Source organism: Pezoporus flaviventris, unplaced genomic scaffold (assembly GCF_033815535.1).
Source record: "Pezoporus flaviventris isolate CSIRO_AGI_PZ_B2104156 unplaced genomic scaffold, CSIRO_AGI_Pfla_v1 ptg000007l, whole genome shotgun sequence".
NCBI lineage: Eukaryota > Metazoa > Chordata > Aves > Psittaciformes > Psittacidae > Pezoporus > Pezoporus flaviventris.
This window is the reverse complement of record NW_026892555.1, coordinates 26,984,428-27,011,200: the sequence shown is the minus strand read 5'-3', so window position 1 is coordinate 27,011,200 and position 26,773 is coordinate 26,984,428. Positions and strand designations below refer to the sequence as shown.

At 39.1% G+C, this 26,773-nt stretch overlaps 1 protein-coding gene across 2 annotated transcripts; it reads left to right on the top strand.

Moving 5' to 3' along the window:
• Positions 1 to 569: 569 nt before the first annotated feature.
• LOC133266703 (carbonic anhydrase 3-like) lies at positions 570 to 13,785 on the top strand. Of its 2 annotated transcripts, XM_061448189.1 has the most exons (7): positions 570 to 624; positions 694 to 891; positions 4,147 to 4,265; positions 6,237 to 6,329; positions 8,108 to 8,173; positions 10,716 to 10,871; positions 12,048 to 13,785. In XM_061448189.1, the coding sequence occupies exons 1-7, from the start codon at positions 588 to 590 to the stop codon at positions 12,165 to 12,167; spliced, it is 789 nt and encodes a 262-aa protein (XP_061304173.1). In that variant the 5' UTR covers positions 570 to 587; the 3' UTR covers positions 12,168 to 13,785. The 2 variants fall into 2 exon arrangements, with proteins under 2 accessions (XP_061304173.1, XP_061304174.1); XM_061448190.1 differs by lacking the exons at positions 570 to 624; positions 4,147 to 4,265 and having other exon boundaries at positions 731 to 891.
• Positions 13,786 to 26,773: the final 12,988 nt, after the last annotated feature.

Here is a 26,773-nt window from a genome sequence, read left to right as displayed (position 1 = left end):
AGGCAGACAGTGTCTTCCGGCGCTGTTAAACAGAGTACTTGTGAGCGCAGTGAAGCCGCAGCCCTGGAGCCCACCTAGCCTGTGAGCTCGCCCAGGACCATCCGGGCGCACTTCTCGCGTGGAGCACTGCCCGCAGACGGGGAAAACCTGGCGGGCAGAGCCGGGCTGGGTGCTGCGTTCCGCCTGGCTGGCTTCCCGTGCTTGTGCAGCCGCCCTCCGCCCCAGCCCGGCTCCACGTCCATTGCTGCCTCAGGCCCAGCACCGCCGCCCGTCCGCTCCTGGTGCACCCTTCCCGCCGCCGGGGCCGGGAGTGCCCTTGTGCGGGGTGTGAAGGCGGCTGCTGTGCCCCCTGACATCCCTCTGCCCCGTCCCTGGGGCAGGAAACGTTCCTTCCCGTCGACAGCCCTACCCGCCCCGCAGCCGCCCGGCGCCGCCCTGCCCCTGCCCACCCCTCAGGGGAGGACACGAAGCCGCAGAGCCTTATAAAAAGCCCCCCGAGGCGGGCGGCAGGAGCGCACCGCGCTGCCGGGGCCGCTGCCGAGCGTAAGGGACGGGACGGGACGGGACGGGGCGCGGGCAGTGGCACCATGGCCCAGGCCGTGTGGGGCTACGACAGCGACAACGGTGAGTTGAGGGCGCGGGGCCGCCGGGCCGGGCTGAGCCAGGGAGACATTTCCCTGCCTTCCTCCGCAGGACCCGAGCGCTGGCATGAAAACTACCCCCTGGCCAAGGGAGACAAGCAGTCGCCCATTGAGATCAACAGCAAGGACGTGAAGCACGACAGTTCTCTCGCCTCTTGGCACGCCAGTTACGATCCCGGGGCAGCGAAAACCATCCTAAACAACGGGCGCACCTGCCGAGTCGTCTTTGATGACACTTTCGATCGATCAGGTTGGTTTTTGTTTGGCTTTTGGGGGATTATTGTAAGGAGCTGAGCAAAGAGTTGGGAATCTAAACGCATCCTGTGGTACCTGACCTATGCAGGCTAGCAAAGTCATTTGGAAATGTAAAGTAGTTTATTCTGGTGGATGCGGCCATTTTTAGGTCCACCATAGGTGGGACAGGGAGGCTGGCGCTGCAGGGGCATTCCTAAGATTTGGACTCTGCTGGAAGGTGGACTTCTCCCCAGGTCACCTCCTTCAACACAGACACCACATCCTCAGCTTTTGTGTAGGGAGAGAGCCCTCTTCATACAAACATACCTCAGGCTGTGGCTCTGGTAGCCCAAGGGCCTGTGCAAAAGTGTTTCTCCACCAAAAGTTTGTATTTTAATAGTCAGTCATGTTTATATACAGAAGCCAATTGCAGGTATTCTGTATATAACCCCAGAGGGGTTTAGTGTGTGCTCTGAGGCACTTCGTAAACAAAAACCTCATATATACATTTCCAGTGACAGTGATTTTGATTTCTTCTGTTTGTACAGAAATTCTTCAAATACTGCACAACCTGAAAAAGCTAAGAAGATAATATTTATGAAAATAGCATTTCATAGCTTCTGGAAAGGTGCGAAATGGCTTTGTAATGTCAGTGAGAGAGGGCAGCCTCGCATCTCAAAGTCAAATTGTTCAAAAACTGACTCCAGAGCTACGTCAGTGTGTAGCTCTGAATGCAGACAGGCAACAACTATCAACATGAATAATAAATTCTCAATACCATATAATACAAAGATATCTCAAGAGCATACAGTATTGATCAGTCCAAGAAGGAAAACAATCTAATTAATGGAAAACAGTTACTTTCCGTTATGTTTTCCTATATCTGCTTTGGTGGCATTTGTATTGGGATTTTATTCTTAGTAAGCTTTGTAATTAATTAAATACATCTGCATTATACTGAAAGATCTCCATCTCTCTTATCAAGAGAAACTCATTGTTTCCTTGGACTCCTGCCAATAGAGCTACCTGTTACTGTTCCATGTCTTGCAGACGGAACCTAAATTACATAGGACAGGGGCCATCTCTTTGCTATATATTTGTATGTACTTTAGTATTTATTACAGCAGTTCATACACAATGACCTCAGACAAATCATACATAAGTTGCACTTTCGTTGCAACACAGAATGCTCTTCCACAAGCAGTTCATAAAATCGGTGCTGTGGCTGAAAGCATGGGAAGTAAATTGATTATGAACCTTTTTCACATGGTGGTTCTGCTCTGTCTTCTTTGCAGCTTCCTAAAGGCTGAGGTGTTGACAGAGGCTGCTCAAGACCATGTCTGCCCAGGGAACTGTTTTGGAGAAGGACCCTAATTTGGCCAAGCAGAGTGCAGTCCTTCCTCTAAATTATCTTTCCTCCATTTCTTCCCTGCCTTTCCCTCCCCATCACGTCTTGTCATTCCTCTGGACATTAATTGTGCACAGTCACTCCCTGCTGCTGTTACTAACTTTCTGCAGGCTGATGGACAGTAGTTTAGGAATCAAGCCTTTCATAGGGATGTGTCTGATTGGAATCAAATACAATGTTTGACAGCTGTGAAAACTGTGAAAAACCACATGAGAAAGTATTTAATAAACATTTTTTACCTTATGTAGTGGCAACAGCTGAGGATAAGCAGTAGCCACAGACCTGATTTTAACTGGAAAAAGAAATCTAGCTTGAAGATATTGATCTAATCAAATGGAAAATTTTGAATGTTAAGATTAATTTTTATGGTGGAGAGATCTGTATACTGTTATGAAATGCTGTTTCCAAGTGCTTTGCACTATGATCTCTGGAAAGGGCTATCTGTAAGAAACGACTGCTACATGAGGTCCCAACTCTGTTGATTTAGCTTGTCAAAGTAATTAGATCATATAAATTCAGCTCCTGAAAGTTTCTGCTCCCCACTGATTCCAGTGTGAAATGGCAAGTAAATACTTGTGAGGATTTGGGTCTTAAGAGTCTATGTCTTATTTTTCCTACATTCACAAGTAAAACAATACATATTTTCTATTGCTGGCTTTTATACAGAAGGCTTACTTATAACTTGTATGAGTTAGTTATGATAATTTAGTTATGTACAAACTCAGAAGCTAATTGGAATTACATGCTAAAACTCAGCCATTTGTTTCTGCCCCCCAGTGGCTGCAATGTCTACCAACTGAAAAGAGAAACTGCAAAATCAAACCTTTTGCTCTGTGTGTTCCAACACATATAATATCAAGAATTAATTTGAAACCACGAGGGACAAGAGGATTTAGATACTACTTCAACCTTAACTTTGAACTTCAAAGCTATTGGTAGACATTCAAACTTGAGTGCTATTTAAACAAGTTCTTCTGGCACTGCAGTTGTGAATTGCATTACCAGCTTCTGTGTAAGGGACATGTCTCATTCCTGTCTTAGGTAAGGAATGAAAAATGTATTTGAGAGATTATCCTCTAAGCAGTCCCTGCTTGAAAGAATTCCTAAACTAAAAGAGCAGGTATTAGGTTTTGAAAGTCAGAGTTGATGTCAACTGTCAGACGGATGGTCAGCATTATTCGGCTATGAACAGCAGACATAATGGCTGCTTATTTTTTTTCATTATTGGCAACGTAAATGTGGACTATAGTTTTTACTTGCTCAAGAACACTTTTCTAATTAATTTGACCTAAACTTTCTTCTCTTCCCCCAGTTTTAAGAAATAGATTTTTTTTTTTTAGTTTTCTGTTGTGTGGTTTTGGATTTTTTGTTTGGTTTTGGGTTGTTGTTTTTTTTTAAAGGAGCAAACTATGCTGTTTGGTTATCTGAACTGTAAAAGGTATGCCAGTCATGGACTAGAGGTATGCTTCACAGCACCTTTGGGTTAATTTCACAGTCCTATTCCCAACCATTTCACAACAGACCATTTCTTGACAAGGATTAACTTGAATACCTTCCGTCTCTCTCCACATCAGGAACTATAGGGTGTCCACTTGCCAAAAGAAAAGCTGCTTGTTGGGCAACTGGGGTTTGATTCTGTGTTTGACTCACAGCAGATTTCACAGTTTCCACATTAAGCAGGACTCCTCCTGAGAGATAACAGAATTCAGCTCCTATCTTGTAAAGGGATAAATGTTGTGATCCTTACTGCAGTTAGCTGGATTTCCAAGAGGTGCTCCACACGTTTGAAGTATGGGTCCCTGCACAGTGAATGTGTATGTGAGTGTTCTGGAGGCTAGTGCTGATGTGGATTGTCTATCACAGTGCTGAGAGGTGGGCCGCTCACAGGAGCCTACAGGCTGCGTCAGCTTCACCTGCACTGGGGTTCCTCTGATGACCATGGCTCTGAACATGTTATAGATGGGGTGAAATACGCAGCAGAGGTAGGATTTACTTTTGACAGTAGTGTTCAGTACTAACTGGAGTCTTAGTGTTTGTGCATCTGAACAGATTAACCATTCTCCCTTTTGTGAGTATTTAGCTCTGGATTTTTCTCTAAAAATCCGTGAAACTTGTGAATATTCATCAGCATGCAGTGGGGTAAGTTGCATCTGCCAACAAATGTATCTTTGCAAGTATATACTAACATGGAATTTGCTTCTTCAAGCAAGAGTTTTGCTGGTATTTTAGAATGTTTTAAAAATATTTGAGGCAAAGTGATATGTTATTTCCAAATAGGAAGATCTGTTTTCTGCTGACAGCTTTTGGCTTTCAGCTATTTGTGGTATAGCTTGAATGACTAAGTTAGTTTCAGAAAGGATTGCTAAGGAATAGAAAAACTCACTAAAAGCACATTTGATAAACTGACATTCAGAATTAGATCCACCTTAAAACAGATTCAGAGTGGTAAAGAGTATCTTCCAGTTTCTGAACATCTGTGCTTTAAAATCTGTTTATTTTCAGGAACTGTGGACAATGGTTGGTTGGTTGTATTTTAATGTAAGCTACTGCACTATTGTTGTCTAAATTTGCTAAAATTGATGGTTTCTCTAGGCCCTGAAGACTTCTTGATGTTTTCATTACTGATGTTAGTGAATTACTAGCAAATGTTACCCCCTTCCTCCATCTTATTTGAGAATAAGCTCAAAACATATGCTTACTCCCACAAAAAGTCTGCAGTAGTGTTTTCCTGCCTTCCACCTCTACCCTCAATGTGTAGAGCAGGTGCTTTGCCCACCTATCATAGGAGAAAATTTAGGCATGCATTTTGCAGGGTCAGTGTGCACAAACATTGAGAGATGACTGTAAGTGATGATTTGGGGGAGAAAGGGGTTCCCATTCTTTGGCCACAGCCAAACTGTGTTAGTGTTTTATTTTTCTGTGGCCAACTAAACAGACAAATTCTGCTTCCTCAAGCTATTTCTTGGTTAGTTCAAGCACAGGCTTTTTATGTTACTTTTGTTTGCAGTTCTCAGATAGGTATTGCCAGGAGAAGAAAGCCTGGAATGTATAAAATTTTGCTAGCATGCAACCAAAGGTATATGGCTGCTCCACCTTTATCTTAAGCAATGATATCCTTATCCTCAAGAGAAAAGAAACATAAATCAATACATTAATTTCTATTCAGGACAAATGATTTTGTTGTTATTTAAAATAAATATTACTATGCATTAAAAAAAAAAGGTAAAATTTGCATTCAAAAATATGCACCGTATGTTTGGATTTTGGTTTGGGTTTTTGTATGGTGCTATGTTCCAGATGCCACTTATTTGAGATTCCACACTGCTGGTTGCAGCAGTTGTAGATATATGCAGGAGCCAAAGATTTTTTTTAATAGATGGAGAAAGACTTTTTTTTTAATAGATGGAGAAGTAAAAGCTTGAAACATATCCTGAAATACAGCTTTGTTCAAAGTAGAAATGGGAAAGAAATGGCAGGTTACTCTATCCACTCCTTTCCAGTACAATACGCTTGGAGTAGTAACAGATAAAAAACAATGTGTGCACTGAATACAGTCCAGTGTAAATCCTTGAGCTGATATCTGCATAACCTGAAGATCAAAAAGTCTACTGGAGATGAAGTGCATGTCAGGAGGTGGTTTATGCACTGCATGTGTGCATGCTGCGTGCTTGGGTTAAATTGTTTGTAGTTGCATTGTCTGATTAATTTTTAAATATATTGCATGGAAAGCACAATTTTCTTCTTATGCTTCAATTAAATGCAAAGTGGTGCTTTATAGGAAATGAGAGCATATGGAAGCATGAGAACAGCAGCAGGAAATACATAAATTTTTGGTTTTCATGTCCATTTACTTACTGTGTACTGTAAACTTTTCTTAATTTAATTCAAAACCTGGTAAGATTGTGCTGTTGGCAATTTCTTGATTTAATAACTGAGGTTTCATTGATTTTTAGTTACATATGGTGCACTGGAATCCAAAACATGGTAATTTTGCTGGAGCTTTAAAACAACCTGATGGTGTGGCTGTTGTGGGCATTTTTCTGAAAGTAAGTCACAAATATTTAGTCTTTGTAATTTTCTGTATATTTCTCTCTAGTGCCAGGGAAAATTGTCCCATAATTGTTCCCTGCACTGTACCATTCTACAGGAGAACACTCAAAGTGACGTACAGACTGATGTCACATGTGCACTAACCTGTTCAGAGCCAGCTTCTGACACCATCTGTACCAGTGGCACATATCATGGGTAGTAGCAAACAAGTCACAAAACTTCAAGCCTGGGACACTTGCTAGCTTTATCTCTGATAGCTGACCAGCTCTGGAGTGTGGACTGAGGAGAACAGTCTGCATAGGAAGAGTGTTTCCTCCTGCCCTTTGTCTGCTAGCAGGTAGTGTCTGCCTGTCAGCAAGGTTATGTAAACTGAATCCCTTACTTCACGTCTTGGTGATCCTTACGTAAGCTGGGAATCAAAAGGAGTTTCACAAACCTGCTTGAAAAAAAAGGAATTCCTGGTAAAAGAAGTTAACTAAGATTTTAACCATGAAATACAACAGCTTGATAACAAAATAATGGAAAACATGTACCAATAGTTTCAAATTGTTTTTCCTAGTATCAGATGTGCAGGTGGTTTACGGTACTGAAAAACACCAACAGGCACACAAACTAATAGCAGTAAGTTACGCAAACTTCAGCTATGTCACTTTATGTCAAGATGGGCATTTCAGTTTGAACAATATCAGAGAATAGCTCTCCTTATATTGTTTTATCACTAGTAAGCTGCATTTATACAAGCAATAGCAAGTGGATGTAATTAATTTTGCCACAGTGTTCCTGGACAGAGTAGATCCAATTAATTTTAATTCTGTTACACTGTGAGCAAGCCTGACCTTTTTTTCTTGTGGTTGGTTGGTCAGCACTTGTCCAGATTCTCCCTTATGATTATGTCCTTCAATTATTCTTTCTTTGTCACTTCTTCAGGTCTTTTTTAGGCTAAAGCTTTTATCTTGTAAAACACAAAAGTAACGCTATCTTCCTATTAATCATGCTAAGGTCAGCTAAAAGGTCTAGAAAAGTACATGGTATCAGTGTATCTTGTCTGGCTTTCTTTCCTTGTTTCCTTCTTGCCCTTTAGTGTAGGGGCTGTTTTGCTCTGGGTTTGTCATGTTCTCCAACTGCCTTTTTGGATATTGCTAAAACAGAGATAGAACTATCTCCTGAAGAACTGAATTTAATCTATTTTGGAGCAAGACATGGCAATAACAGCATGTCTTAACGCATACTGTCTACTCATCTTGGATGCAGAACCACGTCAAAGTTTTCGGAAGTGCTGAATTTCATGAACACAAACAATAAAGTGACCCCATAGCTTGAGGAGGTCATGACATGAATCTCATCGTGTCTGACACGAAGTCTGATCTGACTGCATATATGCTGTAGAGTGTTTGAAGTGCCTGCAAGAACTCAGCTCGTCAGATTATCAACACTTTGCTGAGTGCTCATGTATCTCACACTGGTTGTGGGTTGCTTTCAAACCAGGAGCCAAGAGCCAGGCCTCGGGTGATGTAGATGACACTGTCTGACCACGCAGTTTGTTCCCCAGACAGTGGGAGGTGCCTTGTAGAGTCCTTCAACACATTCTTGAATTGCAAAGCCAGTTACTTGAGTCTGCTATTCTGGATGTGCTTTTAACACACATAATTTTGTGTCAGTCTGTACCGGATGTTCTGCAAGTACTGCTGCTAACCTGACAGATGGGATGTACTGAATTTCTTTCAAACACTGTGGAACATGATAAAAAATGCAGTACTTGTGCTTTGCATTGCAGGTTGGAAATACTCCCAAACCAGAGATGAAGAGAATTCTTGAAGAAATTGATAACATTAAGACCAAGGTATCAAAACAATTTCTGTGATATAATGTAGTTGAAAAGCAGCACAAGCAGAAATCAGAAGTTCAGATTAACTTCTTGTCATCATTCTCATACCTAACAGTAGCACGAGAGGTGATACATTGAACTGTGGAGCAGGAAACTTTCTTTTACTTTAGTAAACATGTAACTCCTCACTTCTGTAAGTATTCTTGTTGTAAAGGATTTTCTACCAATCTTTGCACAATTTGTAATCTTATTGATACTGCTCTGTAAAAAAACATGTCAGTGATCAAATATCAGGAATAAATTAAAAGATCTTTTTAATATGACAGCAGTGGCCAAAGCAAATGCATAATCGAGTCAGAAATTTAGTTGGCCTGAAATGAGAAGAAACTGGTAGGAATGATGGAGCAAGCTCCCGCTCAATGTAAGGGAGATTAAAAACTTTATTAGTTTTAACATGGAACTGAATTCAGTTATAAAGGATTACACAGTACAGTTTCTACAGGAGCCCTAGGTTCTCTCTTCCTTTGTTTGTGCTGTGATACCAGCACAAACACTATTGCAAACCTATTCTAAACTGGTTTTCAGCTTAGTTAATTATCTAAGACCACAGTCCATACCTATTGCATAGACCCAACTGCAGAAGGGACTTCTTTGCAGAGAATTGCAAAAATAACAACTGCATCTGTTGTTACTTAACATGGCAGGGGAGTTGGAACTAAGTGATCTCAAAAGTCCCTTCCAACCCAAACCATTCTGTGGTTCTGATTGTTATTTAACATAAACCTAACTTCTAGGTATACTTAAGCAATTCTACTTCATGATAAGTTTTATGATTCTAATGATGCTAAAAGTCCCTTTTTTACATAACATTGAACATACCACCAGATCATCAGAACTGAATTTTAGAAATTTTGTAAGTATTTTCTTACATATTTAGCAGAATTTCTTGCATTTAATTTATGTATGTATGTACTGCCACTGATACACAGGTCTAAGCCTGAAGTCTGTTCTCTCGTCACTCAGTCGTATTCATTTTATTTTTCAGCCTTTTCTTAGTCTTCAGATACAATTCAGTTCTTTCTACTGATGGAACTGAAGGTCATTTTTTATTCTCTACCCACTGCTTCCCCTGCTGTGTCAATAATACCTGTCTTGATTCAGATGCTGCTTTCTCTCATGATCCCTCTATAATTTTTTGTCCATTTACTTACAAAAGAGCTTTGCCACTGTTAGTAAAGTTGATCAGTCACCCTGTGAAAAGCTGTGTCATACAGTGATGACAAGATATACTCCATTACATTGTATCTGAGGCTGCCTCACTGGAGATTTTGTGATTTTTATTAGCAAAAAAATAGAAGTATCATTTCCTACATACAGATATCATCTGTAGTGGTTCTTGGAAAAGGAACAGTTAAAGAAAAGTACATGTGCAAACAGCCACATCTTGTGTTTCATTTCTAATACTTATTTTCTTTCCTATCATCACATATATTTTACCAAGATTACCTATTTTTCAGGAAAGAGTAATAGATGGTATCACTGGTATATTTATTGCACGTGCAGTTTCAACTGCTGTGATGTATTACAGGCCGAGTAGTTTCTTGGACACTACTTACTGAAAAAGCGTAATTTTGCAAAGTTACTTGCAAACTTATTGAACTTGCACGATTATTTTTCCAGGAAGATACATTTTGAGTCTTGAGGTTATTCTTCCTACCCATGTTTTGTGAAAGGATGTGTGGGAAAGATTTCAGAGCCTCCCACTGCGTTTTCTAGAGTAGTAACTCTGTTCCCATCTAGAAAAGATACTCCATGTTAGGAGAAGGAATTAGGAACAATATATTTTGCATTCCAGAACTGCATCCTAAATACCAGTAGAAAAGTGAACTTTCTTGTTTAGTTCTTGTTGCCATGGGAGGATAAGGAAGTCTCATCACAGTCTTGTGGAGATAGTCTTGTGGAGTATCCTATCGGATGGAAAAGAAAAACTCAGGATATATTGTCTGGTGTCTGATGTTCTCCCTTGCCTGGTGATAATCACGTTTAGTTGTGAGATATTCAGGATCCAGTACTCTTCCAGGAACTAGCTTATTTTTTCACATGAAGTGTAACAGTATCAACAAAAAGATTGAGAGTGTCACTAAGACATTGTAATTACAATGTAAAAATAGAGAAGACTAACGAATCTGGGCTAAATGCCTGGCCACTGTTCTATCAGATAAAAAGTGTGCGGGTACCCACAGCCACAGCCCTGAACTTTTTTCGCAACTGACCCAAAATAAAGTAAAAATTTGATAATTTGAACAGAAAAAGGCAACTGTGAATTTGCTTTGGTCCCACACAATTCAGTTTGTAATTTCTTCTACTTTATTAATGGAATCAAAATGTCAGCTGTTATTAATTACAGGGCAAATGCTTGACAGTAAGAAAAGGAGATTGATCTCTTGCATGAATCTTGGTATTTAATTACTTCCTTTATAATAACATAGATACTGATGTCTTTTTAAGATGCATATCCCTAGAGTTACTGCAAAGAGTTATGTCTTGTTTCTCTAAGGGGAAAGAGGCTCCTTTTCAGCACTTTGATCCTTCAATTCTTTTCCCCAAATCTCGGGACTACTGGACCTACCACGGTTCTTTCACAACACCCCCCTGTGAGGAGTGCATCACTTGGATTCTCTTGAGGGAGCCAATTGAAGTCAGCGCAGATCAGGTAAACTCCAGCTAGTTTTGCTACTCCTTTACCAGTTCTCACCAGTGTCTCAGTATGTCAGGGGGATGATTTGCAATCCCTGTGTTTCCTTGTATTTTCTAACGAAGAAAGCTTTATTTGAGCACTGTGAGAAATTTACTGCAGAATAGACTATTGAAATTGGCTGACCTTGAGAATCAGGGTCCCTTCTTAGACACCTCCTGCAATAGCTTCAACAGCAGTGTTCTTGGGATCCTGAAAACCTGCAGAAGTGTCCCTGAGCCACAAAATTCAGCCATCATAGCAGCCTCAGTTCATTCTCTGTGTTTCAGCATTACGTGGAGAGACTGACATTTAGCTGGTTTCCCAGTTTAAGAAGTTGCTGGTCCACATCTTGACTTCATAAAACCTGTCAGAAGGATCAGACTAGCTAGAACCTGCAAACGTGAATGTTACTACAAATCAATGGACTAATTGTATTAATATAATGTTCATTTAGACAGGAGAAAGAATAGAGAGTCAGTCTGGGTAAGGTGACCTTCTTTTTAATTCTTGCATTAAAACTTTTGGTTATTTATAGTATTTTCTGGTTCAGCAATACAAGCCAGGGTATAGCCTTTTTCCTGATTTGGCTGGTTTTTGAACAGATTTATTTTGCATTCTGATGAAAGAGTAACAATTAACAAAGTAACACTGAATTTAAATTAATTTGGAGAACAATGTCTAAATGCTGAATTCATGATTCAACTTAGTAATCCAGTTGGCCTATGTTTCTCTGCCGTACAGAACAAAATAGGAACTTCTGCAGACCAGCTTTTTTCTCTACTTGCATAGACTTGGCTGGCCATATTTTCAGAAGTGGTTTAACTACAGTCCAGCTCCAGCAGGGTCATCGTCTTGATCTTCATCAAAAAGAGTAAAGCCCTTTACTCTTCTTCCACATTCTGAGTGTCAATCCACAAATCCAAAAGAAGTCCAGGCAAGGGTGGTGCAGTGTTCTGTAGATGAAGAATGTAAAGATCCACAGAAATACTGCTAGCTGTTGGGCTGCAGTGATTTCTACCAACAGTCTCTACCACTATGCTTGACATTACATAAGAAAACTCCTCTTCTGTCGTTTTCTGTTTGTTCTAAGCATCAAGGTTGACACTACTTCCAGGTGAATTCACATGGATGCTTTACTTTTTCTTCTTGCAGATGGCAAAGCTCCGTAGCCTTTCCAAGAATCCTGAGAACGAGCCTGTGAACCCACTAGTTGATAACTGGCGCCCACCTCAGCCTGTGAAGGGCAGGATAGTGAGAGCCTCATTCAAGTGAAGTCTCAAGGCTCACTCTGTTCAACCTGAGTGGGAAAACCCCTGCATCCCAAAGTGTAGTTAGTTTTTGCTGTCTACTGCTTTTCCTCTGGATCCAGATCTGTTTCTCAGCTTGAAATTCTGAGTGGTAAAACTGAATCTGATTTTGAAAGCAGAAAAAAATACTGTATGCAAATGCTAACCTTAATAAGGAAGTGCAAGATATAAGTGATTCTTAACCACAAATGCTGAGTTATTTGTGATGGTGTCACTTCTCTGCCATGTGGTCTTGGAAGAACAATGGGCTCAGTTTCAATATCTAAAATTAACTTCAAAGGAAATGTAGTAAAGGCAGAAAAATGAACCAGTAGTTCAGAAAAGCAGAAATATCAGTGAATGAAAAGGAGGAAAAATACTTGCTTTTAAAGCATCTCTAGTAGCGATCTTCCTCAGATATCCCACCTCTAGTGCAAACATCCAAAGGGTAATTTCCTCTTGAACATACCAGATTTCTCCTTCCCTCTCCTGTTCACAGTTTGCTATCCATGATTACATTAGTATTCTGATACAATCAGGCATATTCAGCTTCTGTGTGTGAAGAAGAAAAGATACCTTGCTGTCATTTCAGCATTTACTGTCTGTCATGTCCTGCTGCTGCCCGTTGATCTTTTCTTTCACTGTTGCTGTTACTCCACTCATCCATCTGTAGACTGCTGCTGGTGTCTTGGTGCCTTGTATTCAGTTACACCTTTAGTATTGCTGAGTGGAAAGTGGCTTTTTTCTGATGCTCTGTGTTACCTCCCAGGAAGATGGATTTTTAGTTTTGATGCTGTACCTGTTTATTTTTGACATCTTGGGATGTATATTAATGATTTCACCTATTAGGGACTTTATTGCATATGGAAAGGGTCTTTGTGGGTGACTCACATTTCATCTGTCTTCCCCAGTACTGAAAAATCGAGGTTAACTCACCTCAGTGTTTGTTTATTGTGACTGTAGTTAGAGACTCATAAGTGAAGTCTCTTAACTTTCTGGGGAGACCCATCAGCTTTTATATACGATCTGAGCAAGGAATCAATCACTGTCAGACAGAAACTTCTAAATCATCTTCCCTTGTCCTTCATCATGTAAACTTTATCACTGCAGCATGCTTCCTAAACAGCATAGCACAAATACCATCTAGTTTGAACCCATGTGCAGACTATGTGAGTAAAGATCTGTTACATTATATCAGGGTTATTATTTGGTATTATACATACGGGAGATTGGGTGGCCAAAGCCGGTGCACAAAGAATCCTGCAAATGAAGCTCTGGGATTCTGTGTATTCCTCTGGCTCATCAGGTGGTAGCAAAGTGGAGTCTTTGTTAGATGTTGCCACAAACATGTTCATAGCAATGTTTTTAAGGGATGTGTCAAAGCCTGAAAAAAGCAGGGTTACAAATTACTAAGTGGGCGTTTTCCAGTTCTCCTTCAGTATTGCACTTTGCATCATTACTAGAAAAATGGTGCTCCCAAAAGGAAGTACTGAATGGGTAACATGAGGGAAATTTTGCTGTTATTGCCAGCACAATTCAGTGAGAATTCAGGAATGAAACTGAGAGCAGTGTTTGATCTTTTCTGTTCTTGTATGCATGTTCAAGACCAGGTTGGACAAGGCCTTGGGTGATACGGTTTAGTGTGGGGCCTTGGGTGATACGGTTTAGTGGCAGGGGGGTTGGAACTAGATGATCTTAAGGTCCTTTCCAACCCTAACTATTCTGTGTTCAAAAAATTGCTTAATTACCACAGAGAGATATTATTTCAGTTTATTAGAAGTGCATTTTACTCAGTATAAAGCAGTTTCATTTTAAAAATGAAGTTTGTGTCATCGAGAACTATTTATTGAATCCTTTCTGCATATATTTTGGCATTGGCTTAATCTTATCAGAAGATCAGCTTTTGATATTGCAAGTGCACCACTTGCAACAGTATTGATTTTAAGAGTCTCTTAGATCTCCTTTAAACTCCCAAATCTGTACATCTTCTTAACACATAAATATGTTCCTACAGAAAGCTCATGAGCAAGTTTTTCTACTGTACTAAAGTTTCTTCTGGTAGCCATATGCAGTTGATCTTGAGAAAATTTCAACACAAATAACTGAGACAAAAGTTTGAGCCTTTCTACCTAACTGGCTGTGATGTTTTAATCTCTTGTTATTGGGGCAATAAAACAAGATAACAGCTTTTAAAATAACACCTTTTTTGTCTTCAGATAATCAATAAATTTACTTATATAAAAATTTATTTCTGGTTTTATTTCTGATGCTGAATGATGATTAAAAGTAAGAACTTAGTAGAAATTTTTTTTATAAATATGCTTGTAATACAAGATTGGACAGGCACACTCTTACCTGTTGAAGTTTAGTTTAATGTCTTACCCTGGATATTGCGTGTCAAAAATATGAGACATCAGAACAGTATCACTTGTTGTCTCTTTTCAGGTACAAAAAAAAAAAAGTGTTTATTTCTTGCCTGAACGCAAATATTCTTACATCTTCCCCAAATTCATACATTCATGTCTGATCATGAAAACCACTCACTTGTATACGTATTTCTGTTTCTTGCAAGAAGCACATGGATCAATTAGCTGAAGTGTTGCATTATTCTGAAATTTCCTGGTTAATACATACTTTTTAAGCACACAAAATAAACTTGTTAAAGTGAAATGATACCTTATTTGTTCACAAAATCAAATACTGAGTGTGCTTTGCTTTATTTGCATGGTTTCTCTACTGTCTTTGAAAGGCAGAATAGGCAGAAGTTTATTAACTACTCACGCAGTAGTTTTGGTTTCAGCAGGAAACACATGCTTTGTATGTTGGCACAAAGCAATACAGTCTGAAATTTATATTCTCTCATGCATTTGCTCTGGATCCATTCTGTCTTCGAACTATAACCACAGAAAAAAACATCAACCTCATTGTAAATACGCTTTACACTTCCTCGCTTGAAGAATAAAGCATACATGGATTTGTTCCATTGCCTTTCTGTCTTTGATGAATAGTGTAGCTCAGTATTGATTACCTTAGTAAGAAACTGAGAATATGTCATGTGGACTCTAATCCTGCTGCTTCGTCTATCTTAGAGAGAGGGAGAGACAGAAAGCCTGTAAATTCTGTGTTAACTTAAAACACAGAAACAGACTTGAATACAGATGGAGACCTCGTGATATTGCTAGGAAAATAAACACCAAGAGTGTGAAAGTTTTAGCCTTTTATATTTGGACTAGGCAGCTTAATACTTAAAAGGATGTGTAGAATCCACTTAATCCTGTACATAACAAATGCCAGATTTACTTATCAATTAATCATGAATCTAACAGGAGGTAATGTGTGATACAATTGTAGTTTGGATTTCAGTGAAGAGGCATGCTTGTCCTTGAAATGAATCTAGCATTGATTATTGCAAGTTTCATCCATTCTAATTAAAAGAGGAGCAGATAAAACTGCATTTCCAAAGCTTTTAATTTTAAAAAGGCAATCATTCAGTATTTGTGTGAATACAAATAAAATGAACTTAAAAGTCAAAGGAGCTGTCTCTGCTTCAGAAAAATTAAAAGATTGGCATAATAAATTGCAACTCATCTGTTAAGAACTCTGTTTAACAAGATCTCCCTGGAGATGGCCGCCTGCTTTTCCAGGAAAATCTAACAGGATGGAAATGATGATGCCATCAGGTATGCAGAAGTGGCTGCACTACTGAACCATACCTGGGCTTAGCAAAAGCAGGAGCACTTACACAGAATGTTATCTGTACACCTGGGAATTCTAAAGTCTCACTACTGTGCCAGTAATTGTCCAAGCCCATTAATTCATGCTTTTGCACTTCTATCATGTCATCAGTAGGCAGAACATGCAGTAGGTGTTAGGAAAAAATAAGCCTTTGGTGAATTTGAGTTGCACACTGTCACACTCCTACTAATATCTTGAAGATCTGTCAGGAAACTGCTGAAGAACTCAAAATGCCTTACTGGAGTTAAACCAACTTCCTCAGTGGGCTAGATCAGGGAGACCATAGGCCAGTTCTCTCAGGGCAGTATAATGGCAACAATAAAGCTTTACTAGACTAAGTTTTTTTTTTTTCCAATTTCTCCCAGATATTTTTTTTTCCCTTACATTCCCACTATTAATCCTACCTTTATCCCATAGACAGTGCAAACAAGTGAATGTCCAGTGCTTCTTGATGGCCTTTTCATGTTCATTTCCCGTAGCCCACACGGTGGAGCCAGTTCCTCAACGTTCACGTTTCTGTCACCACTTGCAGCTACCTGGAGGCGTGAGCTGCCACACAGAGGATTCCTCTAGCCTGCAGGAGTAATTAAATAAGCACTGAAACAAATCCAGTTTATCCAAGCTACTCTTAAGCTATGAGATCCTGTGTTTAAATATACGTGGATAGTAGCAGACTAATATCCATCTCCATCTAAGAAAGCTTTTGTATTTTGCCTGCATGTTTACTCATGCAAAGTCTGTGTATATAATAAGTACTTTTGCTTCTGTAGGTTGAAAAAAGTCTGGCTAATTCCATTCCTAAAGTCCCAAAAAATCCTTTTGCACAGTAAGAGGAACTAAAGATGAAAATTCCCCAGTGATATGCACCAAATTGGTTGCTGATTTGAGCAATCATGAGACCAGGACTGCAGGACATGTTGTCCTGAATACTAGCAAGAGCCTGTCAGACTAGCTTTTTCAGTCTACATATTCCTTTTGTCTCTGCACATGATGTCTCAATCATCCTTCATGTTTATAATAATTTCTCCACTGAATTAAAAACCAAAACCAAAGGCATTTCTATTAAAGTTCACTTCGTTCAGAGAACATTGATTCTTTTTTTTTTTTTCTTAACACTGCAGGCTACCAACCATTAAACCCTAATTTAAGAGCTCCCACAGTGTTGTGCATTGTCTGTGTAATAAATCTCTGTTGGAGAAAGAATATAATCAAGGAGTAATAATTTTTCTTGTCAGGCATGACTGAGCAGCGGATGGCATCAGTGTCTGCAACATACCTAAATTTATAGCTAAACAAACATTACTGGCCCTTGAATAAACAGACGAAAGTTGATTCATTGCCCAACAGTGTGTAAGACCTATAATTGAAACACTGATTTCATTGTCTCTTTTAGGAAAGGCAGGGGATACAAGTTTAGAAACAATACTTTCCATGCCTAATGTCTCAGAGCACTTTGCTGTAACTTCCATCACCAAAAAAGTCTGTAAAAGGCATGGAGTCAGCTCAGTCCAAATAAAAGTTGAGGATATGAAACATGTCTTCTGCTTTTAAAGTAGCAATTGTGCTAGGAGCTACTATGGTACAGTATTAATTAACAACAAAAATAATTATGTTCTTATACTAGTGTCCATCTTCAGACTACTTCAATGCCACTGTAAGTCCCATAAAACAGCTTAAACATTCCCAACCAGAATTCCTGTATGTGCTTCCCACAGCCTTAAAAACCAAAAATCAAAATAATAATATTTGCTGTGTATACAGGTATCTATCTCCTCCTCCCTTAGAGGTGATGGGGAGTGAAGGTCTAACACAGAGAATCTTGCCTGTCCAGCTTCTCACTGGACTCTCAATTGTGACTTCTTACGCAGGGATATGAACCGAGTTACACTGAGTTGTGCTTTCTATTGTTTTATATGCCATTCAGTCTGAACTTTTAATGGTTAATATTTCCTAGTACAAAATTGTGTCAGTTACAATTTAATACAATTTAATAGAATTTAGTACTGCCAGTAAATAGTCATTTTTTGGAAACCTGACAAAATCTGCTGCTCCTGCTACTTTGCTGAGCTTGTCTGTCCTTACTACTCTCTGTCATCTATGCAGGAAGCACAGTGTTCACTTGGCACAAGATCTGACTGAAGGGTTAACCATTTTTAAATAGGTTTCTGGTATTCGCTTGCTCTGTAATTAAATGCTGAACAAAAAGCAGCACTACCTTAGAGCTCTCTATTTTATTTTAATTTTTCTTGTTGCATTGAAATGTCTTTCATGAAGTCCCATGATTCAGAAAAGATTTCCCTGGAACAGCTTCACAGAAGCATCTACGCAACACTGCATAGAACCATATAATTTCAAGTTAAACAGTGATCCATTTCTTAATACTTGCATCTGTATCTTAATATTCCAGGTTTGTAAGGTCCAGTTTATAACACACCTGTTCAAGTGAGTAGCCTCTTCACTTGGCAGTATTTACTGTGACTGAGCTGTTGAATGAAAGATCCTCTAGAACTTGCCTGGACAAATATAATGAACTTAAGTGAACATAGTTCCATGTCAGCAAGAGAGCTCAAGAACACTTTTTTGTGCAGGAAAAAGGAGTAGATGAATTCTGTTTATGCATGCATAGAGAAAACTTCACGACTGATAAATAAGCATCATAGCAATGCATGCTTATAACTGCTCAGGAAACAAGCTGTTGAACATTTCCTTGCCTCAACTTCTGACTCACTGTCTAGTCTGTCTGATGCACAAAAAATGCCATGCTTTGCTAGTTGGAACTGGTGGAGAGAATATGTGAGGACATTCACTTAAATTAGAATGGAGAAAGCTTTCCCATCTACTCCTTGTTGCTCGGAATCTCTGCATAATCAATCTATCTTGTTAGTATTTGTTGGAATTTATGATCTGATTCTATTTTTTCAATCACTATATGGACACTTAGTTAAAGCATACAGATAACTTTTGTTATTTACACTTTCTCCATTTGGAGTATGCTCTAGGTTGCATGCGGGAAGGAAATGGCATGGCCTTCACCATAACAGAAGCTAAATCCAACTCCATCTACATAATTACACTGGCCACAGCCCAGAAACCCCTCTCACTTGGTTTTCCCCCAATAATCTATGGCTCATATTATGTATCCCACATCAGGTCTTGCTGTGGACATGGTTCCTCCACATGCTTCTCTGTCTCTACGTACATGATAAGATCTACAGAGTATTTTGCCAGCCTGTCTCAATGACTATCTGTCTTACTGCTTACCTTGTGCCAGGGTTGTCTCTAGCAGCAGGCTCTGTTCTGAAGTTTGCTCTCATGTTTATTTTTTTTTTCTTTAGTTTTTGGCAGGATTTTTGGGGGCCCTTTCATCATCAGTCTTCCTCCTGGTGACTCTTCTTGCTTACCTATGTCTAGTCTAGAAAAGCATACTTCTCATTGCACAGGAGATGGTCACTGCAGTATGCAAGACTGTACTGATGTAGCAAATGTGGACTTGTTGGATTTTTTAACAACAGGCTGATAAAGAGTTGCCAAACTTGGAGTAATTTAGGAGCCCCTTGCACTAGGCATCAGTCTGGTTGACCCATTTCATGAACACCAGACAGACTTCTGCAGATGAGATCTTTGTAAAGGAATGCGTGTTCCTGGTTTGTCTTGCATTACCATCACCACTACTGTAGTGATACAAGCTGTTAATCTGAAACTAATGTGGTCCTCTTCCCATCCAGTAGTATACTTGGCTTAGCATATTTTGGTTGTTCAGCCTAGGCTGCTGCACGTTCAATGAAGAAAACCCGTTGGCTTTGACAATTAAATATTGGTGATGTGTGTGTGTGCATGCATACAGAAGCAAATATTTTCCAGGGCTTTGAAAGGAAGGTAGCAGGCAAAACAATGCAGTTGACAGAAATGGCTGGATGGCATTCAGAAAGTATCCAAACGAGCTCACAATTATGTATTGTAGCTGCACTGCATTGCAAAGTGGGTTGATGGGAACATATGCTGAAATACAGCATTTTACCCAGCGCTGCAGCCAAGAGTGCCAACACATTTTTAACATTCACCTAAATGTGTTTACTTTTTTTTTTTCCTCGTTCATCCACATAAAAACATCTTCACCTGAGAATGTGTCAAAGTTACTGTTATTAACAAAATTTGCATTGTTTCTTGCTTTAATATACTTGTGGTTCATGTGGACTTTTAAATAACATAAGTGGTGGAGCAGAATATGCCATAGCAGCTCTGGGATTTTGTAAATGAGTAGAAATAAAAATAAATCCTGGCAGGAAGATATTTTATAGAGCTAGCTACTCTTAGTAAGTATCAGATTCTGCTCTTTGACAATAGAAACTGTGTGAAAAATAAGGATTGTGACATAATAGCAACATATTTAACTCAGTATGTTGTTCTTTTTATTTTGGCAGATCTGGCTGTTGACAGGTTTCCATTCATGCCTACCATGTTTTCCATAGCCTGGCAGAAATTTCAGTGAAGTGGAAGGCATATGACAAACTGGCTTCTTGACTGTGGCATGTCACACCAACTATGGCATACTCAATGAAAAGCACTGTGTGAATGTCTTTTGCACACTGCCAGGCATGCTTTGTGCAATCAGCTGCAAGCAGTATGGTGCTTTCTGCAGCTTCTTTTTCATTACATGATTTTCCACAAATTTATAATTAAAATAGAAGGCATGTACTATTTGCACTATGCACAAACCAATCATTCCAAAACTATTCTGTAACATGGTGCAACCATGCTTCAGCCAGGCACTGAGGTGAAACAGAATTAAAGCAGCCATATCCTAGACTGCTCTGCTGACTGAACAAATCCAGCACACTCAGCTTCTCTGTGCCTGTCATATGCTCCAGCCCACTAACTTTATGCTGGCTCTCCACTGCACTCACACTTATTCAGTGTCTTTCTTACAGGCTCAAAATTGAACGCAAGAACCAGTTGCACAAATGTTGAAGACAGGGAAATTATCACTGCCATCAACCTGCTGGCTATGCTTTTGTTAACGCAGCTTGGTGTGCACCACAGCAAGGGCGCACCACTCACTGTTCACCAGGATCCCCCTGTCCTTTCTTGCGAAGCTGCCTGCTGGCCAGTCAGCCCAAGCATGGCCTTGTACAGGGAGGTGGTACCAGACTCTGTGCTGCTTTTGTTGAACTGCATGAAGTTCCTGCCAGCCCACTTCTCCAGCCTGTCTGGTCTCCTCTGTAGAGCAGCCCATGATTTCAGGCTTGAACTTGCTGAGGGTGTATTTTCAAGTGCCACTGTTCATGTCATTAAAGTTTTGCCAGTAAATAAAACAAATGAAATTTCACTCCAGCACAGTAATGAATACTCTACTGGGTCAAATCTTTTCCATAGTATCTGAATATGTAGCTACTTTAAATTCTTTTAAATTAGCATAATCTCTTTGACTTGCCTCTTTCTTTTTGACCATAGATGTATGAACTTTCAATGACAGCAACTCTATGTATAGAGGAGGACTGTACCAATACATTACTGCTTTTACTGGACATGTTTATTGATTTTCCCAATGGCTTTTTTAGCTTCTCCACTCACAGACATTGTAAACTGCCTTCCTTTTCTCCTTTTTGTTTCATGGACTCCTGGCAACTAGCCTATCTTCTATCATGCAAATAATTCTTGTGCCACAAATCTTTTCCCGTCTTTTTCTCCACTGCTGCCCCTTTCTATTCAGTCCCCTTTCTCTTTTCTGCTTGCCCCAGGAATTTATATCAGTTTCCATTACCCTTTTCCCATACTCAGCTCCCATTCTCCTTACAGCAAAGGGTTCCATTGTGTCCCTTGCCCAACCTATTCTCTCTGTCACACAACAGAGGCTTCATATCCCTCTTTTCCCCTTTATTTCCCTTTATTTCCTTTTTCTTTTTTTTCCTGCTCAGCCAATAAATCACTCAGTGATTTATCAGTAAATATACCTAATTGGGAAGGTGAATAGGGAAAACACATTTATAGCTGGGCAGTGCACTATTAACTGCTGTGATCAGCTGGCTGTTTATTTGATCTGCAGAAAACTGCAGAGGTATTTAAGCTGCTAGAGTGATATAGTGCTACCCATTCCATAGTTATCACATTACTTCCAAGCAGACAGAGAAATGTCATCAAGATGATGTCGTAATGCTTAGCCAACTGGCTTATGTGATGCTGATCCAACGCACTTCTCAAATATGCTGCAGTTCTGAGGATGGATCTTTCTAGGCTAGTTTTAGGCAAGCTTATATGTATAAAGTAGCAGGTATTAAAGTCCTCTCTTTTCCCAGCACGTTTTCCTCAGATTTTTATTCTATTGCATATGTGCATTTTTCAGACTTACTGAATAATATGCCTGCTATACAAATACCTGAGGCACTGTAGCTGATCAGCAGTTCACTAAGAGGGCTTTCCAAGCACCTAATAATAACAGGGATTTCATCCTCTTTGGATACTTTTCATGTATAGATACAAGACTAAAATGACATTTTCTGACTACATCCTTTTGAAAAGCAGTGCTTCATTCACTCCCTTAAAAGGTTATATCATTGTTTGCAGCTTTTTTTTTTAATTAGATTTAAAGATAAAATATTAAATCCTTATGGTATAATTTTTCTCTACATTTTTTCATCAATACACCACTATGTTGAGTCACAATAATGAAATGACAAATGGGAAAATACTGTCTACTTAATATTTATTAAGCCAATTACTCTTCTGAGTGTGACCATCTGATTTTCAAATTTTGGGAGGGTTATAGTCAATAAAGGTCAAGCAAGTAAAGTATTTGTGTATCTTCCTTTCTTTGAGTGTAAAATTATAGATAACTTAGCTAGCTTTCTTTGCAAGTAGCTGACAGCTATTCTGGTGAAGTATGATTTCATTGCTCTCTTTTGGTGATCCACAAAATACCCACAGGACCTTCAGCTCTCAAAATTCTCTCTGCTGAAGCTGTTTGGTGTGCTTGCCACCAAACTTCACATTTAAAGGCTCTGGATGCAATCGCTGAAGACAGTGTGAAACACATGCCGTAGTCTCATTACTTTCCCACAGATGTCTTATCTGTTCCTTTTGCTCTGTATTCCATTCTGTAAATACTGTATTAAAAGTTTATTTTTGGGGTGAAACAGATGTAAATGGGTGAGTTAGCATTCCCAATCTGTTGAAGAATCAGTTCAGTATTAGAAAACAGATATAACTCTAGAGAAGTAAGCATGGCCTTAGTAAGCATAGCCTTTTGGCAGAGGTTCAGCTCTGGAAAGCAATGTTTTTCTGTTGCCTTCTACTCCCTTGTACACACATCATAGAGATGAAGAGGAAGAGGCAAAGAGAAAATGAAAGAATAACTGTCTGGGGAAAAAAATGCTTGGTTTAACAATGCAGTGTATCAGTGTTTATGTGAATAAGCCAAAACTGGGGTTGGGGTATGCTGTAGAAGTGGCAGCATGTGATGAAAGGTAAATCTGATCTTACTTGTAATTGCTATTGATCCATCTAATAATGCAAGAATGGATTTTTCTGTTTAATAATGGACTTTCTCAATACCTCTTTATATTTCTTGTCACCTAGTTCTGAAAAGAAATTGCAAGGAACAAGAATCTTTGGATGAGAATTCTGTAATAATCTAATGCAGCAGGAGCGGATTCTTCCTAGGCTTAATAACAGGAATTATAAAAATACCACAGAAAAAGCTTTACTCTTGTTATGAAAGAAGCAGGCTGGCAATTCCATTACATTCTACGGTTATATATTAAAGTCTTTTCAATCCTCTATAATTTGACCCTCCGTGTGGCTGACTAGTGCCATAGCTTCATAACTTCTTTCTCATGTTCTCAGCAAAATGTCAATATGGGAAATTTCTGTAGTTAGAAATGAAAGCATCTTAGTTGCTGAGACTTCTGTAAAATGTGAATAACTTGAAAGAATAAATATACCTTTATATTTATAATGAAAGCAAAATTTATACATTCTGATTTGACGAGTTTGGAAAAACATATGTCTAAATCCAGGAATGAAGACACAGTTATGCTAAGAGAAATATAGTAATTCTTAGCTTGATACTTTGAATGTAATTAGCCTTATATTACAACATTTTTGTGCACACCCTGTACCTAAATTCAGAATAAGCTTCAAATCATTTCTTCACTCCTCCTGGCAAAGCCTTAGTTTTAATGGAGATTAGTATTATGTGGAAAAAGAACCAGCTGAAGTGTGAAGTCCAAGCATATATATGAGAAGTAAATATAACTGCCAAACCTAAATCTCTTGGCCAACTATGTGCCTTTGTCTCTTTGAACAGGAATTAATCTTGTACTTGCTCAAAATGAAACTACACACTCTTGGGTTAACAATCTTTTGTCCTGTGAATCTGTAAGGAAAAGTGAATAATCATAAGGAGTGGAAACAATATGTTGAGGTGATAGTTTGCTGATCAGTCGCGGATCTTGCACTGATTCCTGGTCTCCTTTGCAAAGCCTAAATAAAAGGCATTTGGAAGGAGTCACTATGTCAGTATTACTAGCAATAGCAACCTCCTCCACTCTCTGGAAGTGAGTTATGAAACATGAGCAAACACAACCTCTTATCTATTTCTGGAAGTCATTTTTGTATCTTTGTCCCCACCATCATCAGTAGCACCAAGGCTTTGCCTGATGGATCCTCACAATTGCAGATCTACCCTCCCACTGTGTTCCTCAGAGTTTTTAGTTTACTGACACAGAAGATGCTTTTGTTGAGCACTTCTCCATGACATGTAAGGAATGTGGATTCATGCTATGCTTTCTGTCCGGGGACTTTGCCTCTCACTAGCTATACTGCAGAACTATTTAAGTTCTGATATATTTCAATTCTTCTAAAAAGGCAAGTAAAGGGCAGGATCTGGACCCTAATTCTAAAAGTGCTCAGGTTAGCCTTACTTCTAAACCATTTAATGGAGTATTTAAAGGCATATGAACCATAAATATTTTCTGTTAAACACATGCTACAGTGAATATGGTCAGAGGAAAAGTGAGATCTGGGCATTATAGACTGGGGAAGTAGGACTGCTGCCTAAGTTTATAAAGAGTTTGGGTTTCTCTTCCCAGTTTTCCTTATGTGTGTTTGGATCCTAAGACTGAAAGTTTTATCATATCAGTTAATAACCAAGGATTAAGAATAAATGGTTTGTATAAGCTTTAGAAAATTATCCTGGTAAACTTAATCAGCTGTTTAATATGAGGTCAAATTCTTAGTATTCTAACATGACATGAGGTCAAATTCTTACTATTCCAAGCCTCAGTGCCAGAGCACACATGAGCAGATTGCTCCACTTTTGAACAGGAACTTACCTTTCAGTGTATATGCCATCTGGGTAACACTTAAAGTAACACCATAATGGCTATCTAACTAGAAAGTTTATAGGATTCCTTGTGTTGAATTTGCCTGTTTATTTTTTTTAGTAGATAGATGTTGCCTGGTAAATTTTAATCTCACTTCCTGACTGCTTTTCATCTCTAAACTTGATCTTAATATTTATTTTAGATTAGAGACCAAGTCCTTCATATATTTTGTAAATCTAACTTTACCGTTATCTAAAGCAGCTGTACATTTATTAATTACAATACACAGATGGGACTCACCAAACTGTAACCCATGGTCTGCCCTGAAATAGATTTCCATAGCTCATCAAGAAATTAGGACAACAAAACTTGATTTTGTGTATGGAATCCTATTTCTGTCTCATTATTCTGCTTTGTAATTACGAGCTACTCTCAGTGCTCCTGACTGCCTACCTGCTTCCCCTGTGTCTCTCAGGCCTCTGAAGAAGGCCTTATTAAATGTTTGTACAATACCTAGTATGATAGGTCCTCTGACTGCTGCTGTTATATAAAGAGCAAATACCAACAATAATAACTCTTCATTGTAATACAACCTATAAATATATGCGTGGAAGAGAAACATTTTCAAAAAAAAGAGGAGCCTTACTGGGATCCAAAGGAATTCTCTTTTGTTGTCAAATTAAAAAGAATCCTCTTTAAAATTTAAAAAATTAAGTTAGTCTCTATCTTTCTCTCTTTCTCTCTCTCTTTGATTTGCGGAGTTTTAATGACTCTGTACTATATTAATAAAATCTTTAAAAAAGCAAATAACATTCTGGAAGAAGCTTATGTAGATCAACCCCTGTTTAAAGCAGAGTTAATTCCAAAGATTAGATTTGATCAGATTAAATCTCCCAGGGCTTTGTGTTCTTGCAATCCATCTCTTTCTGGCTGGGCAAGGAAGTTCTTTTGGTGGGTATAAGGCACTTATTCAAAAACGGGGATACTGGGGAAGCTCTGTGTGTGGCAGGTGAGACCAACTGATCAATGCATGAATAGAGGAGGCACTAGAACTATGTTTTCCCTGACTTAACATTAATTTGGCTTTCAGGAGCAAATTAAAGCTATATATATATATACACACACATATAAATAAACTCAGAAATTGGAAAAGTGAAGAGAGCTGGGCTCCATCTGAGCAAATGTATGACTGGGCTGCTGTAGGTAGGCTATGGTCATGTTTGCAGTACAGCTCTTTCTGTAAGTCTGGTGAGTGTACTGAGTCACTGGGGGATGATTTGGTTTTGGAAATTTGTCTGTGGGTCATGGCAATAAGAAGATGGTGGGAAATGGAAGTGAAAACTGAGGAAGAAGTGGGAAATAGTAAGCAATCTGTAGGGCATAAATATATAGCTCCTGTGTACCTTATTCATGTCTCCACTTTTGGCATTGCAAAGTTACTGCAGTTACTAGAATACCTTGGGTGGTCCCAAATCTTCATCCATTACCTTGTCACAAACTTTTCATGGCACATGTATATATAGTTGATCCTTGGCTA

What these genes read in the sequence shown, in the direction of transcription:
- LOC133266703 (XM_061448189.1), top strand. Translation starts at nt 588, where the DNA reads ATGGCCCAGGCCGTGTGGGGCTACGACAGCGACAACG. An exon ending in GGGTGAAATACGCAGCAGAG is followed by an intron (nt 4,266 to 6,236) that starts GTAGGATTTACT and finishes ATTGATTTTTAG; the next exon opens with TTACATATGGTGCACTGGAA. An exon ending in TTGAAGTCAGCGCAGATCAG is followed by an intron (nt 10,872 to 12,047) that starts GTAAACTCCAGC and finishes TTCTTCTTGCAG; the next exon opens with ATGGCAAAGCTCCGTAGCCT.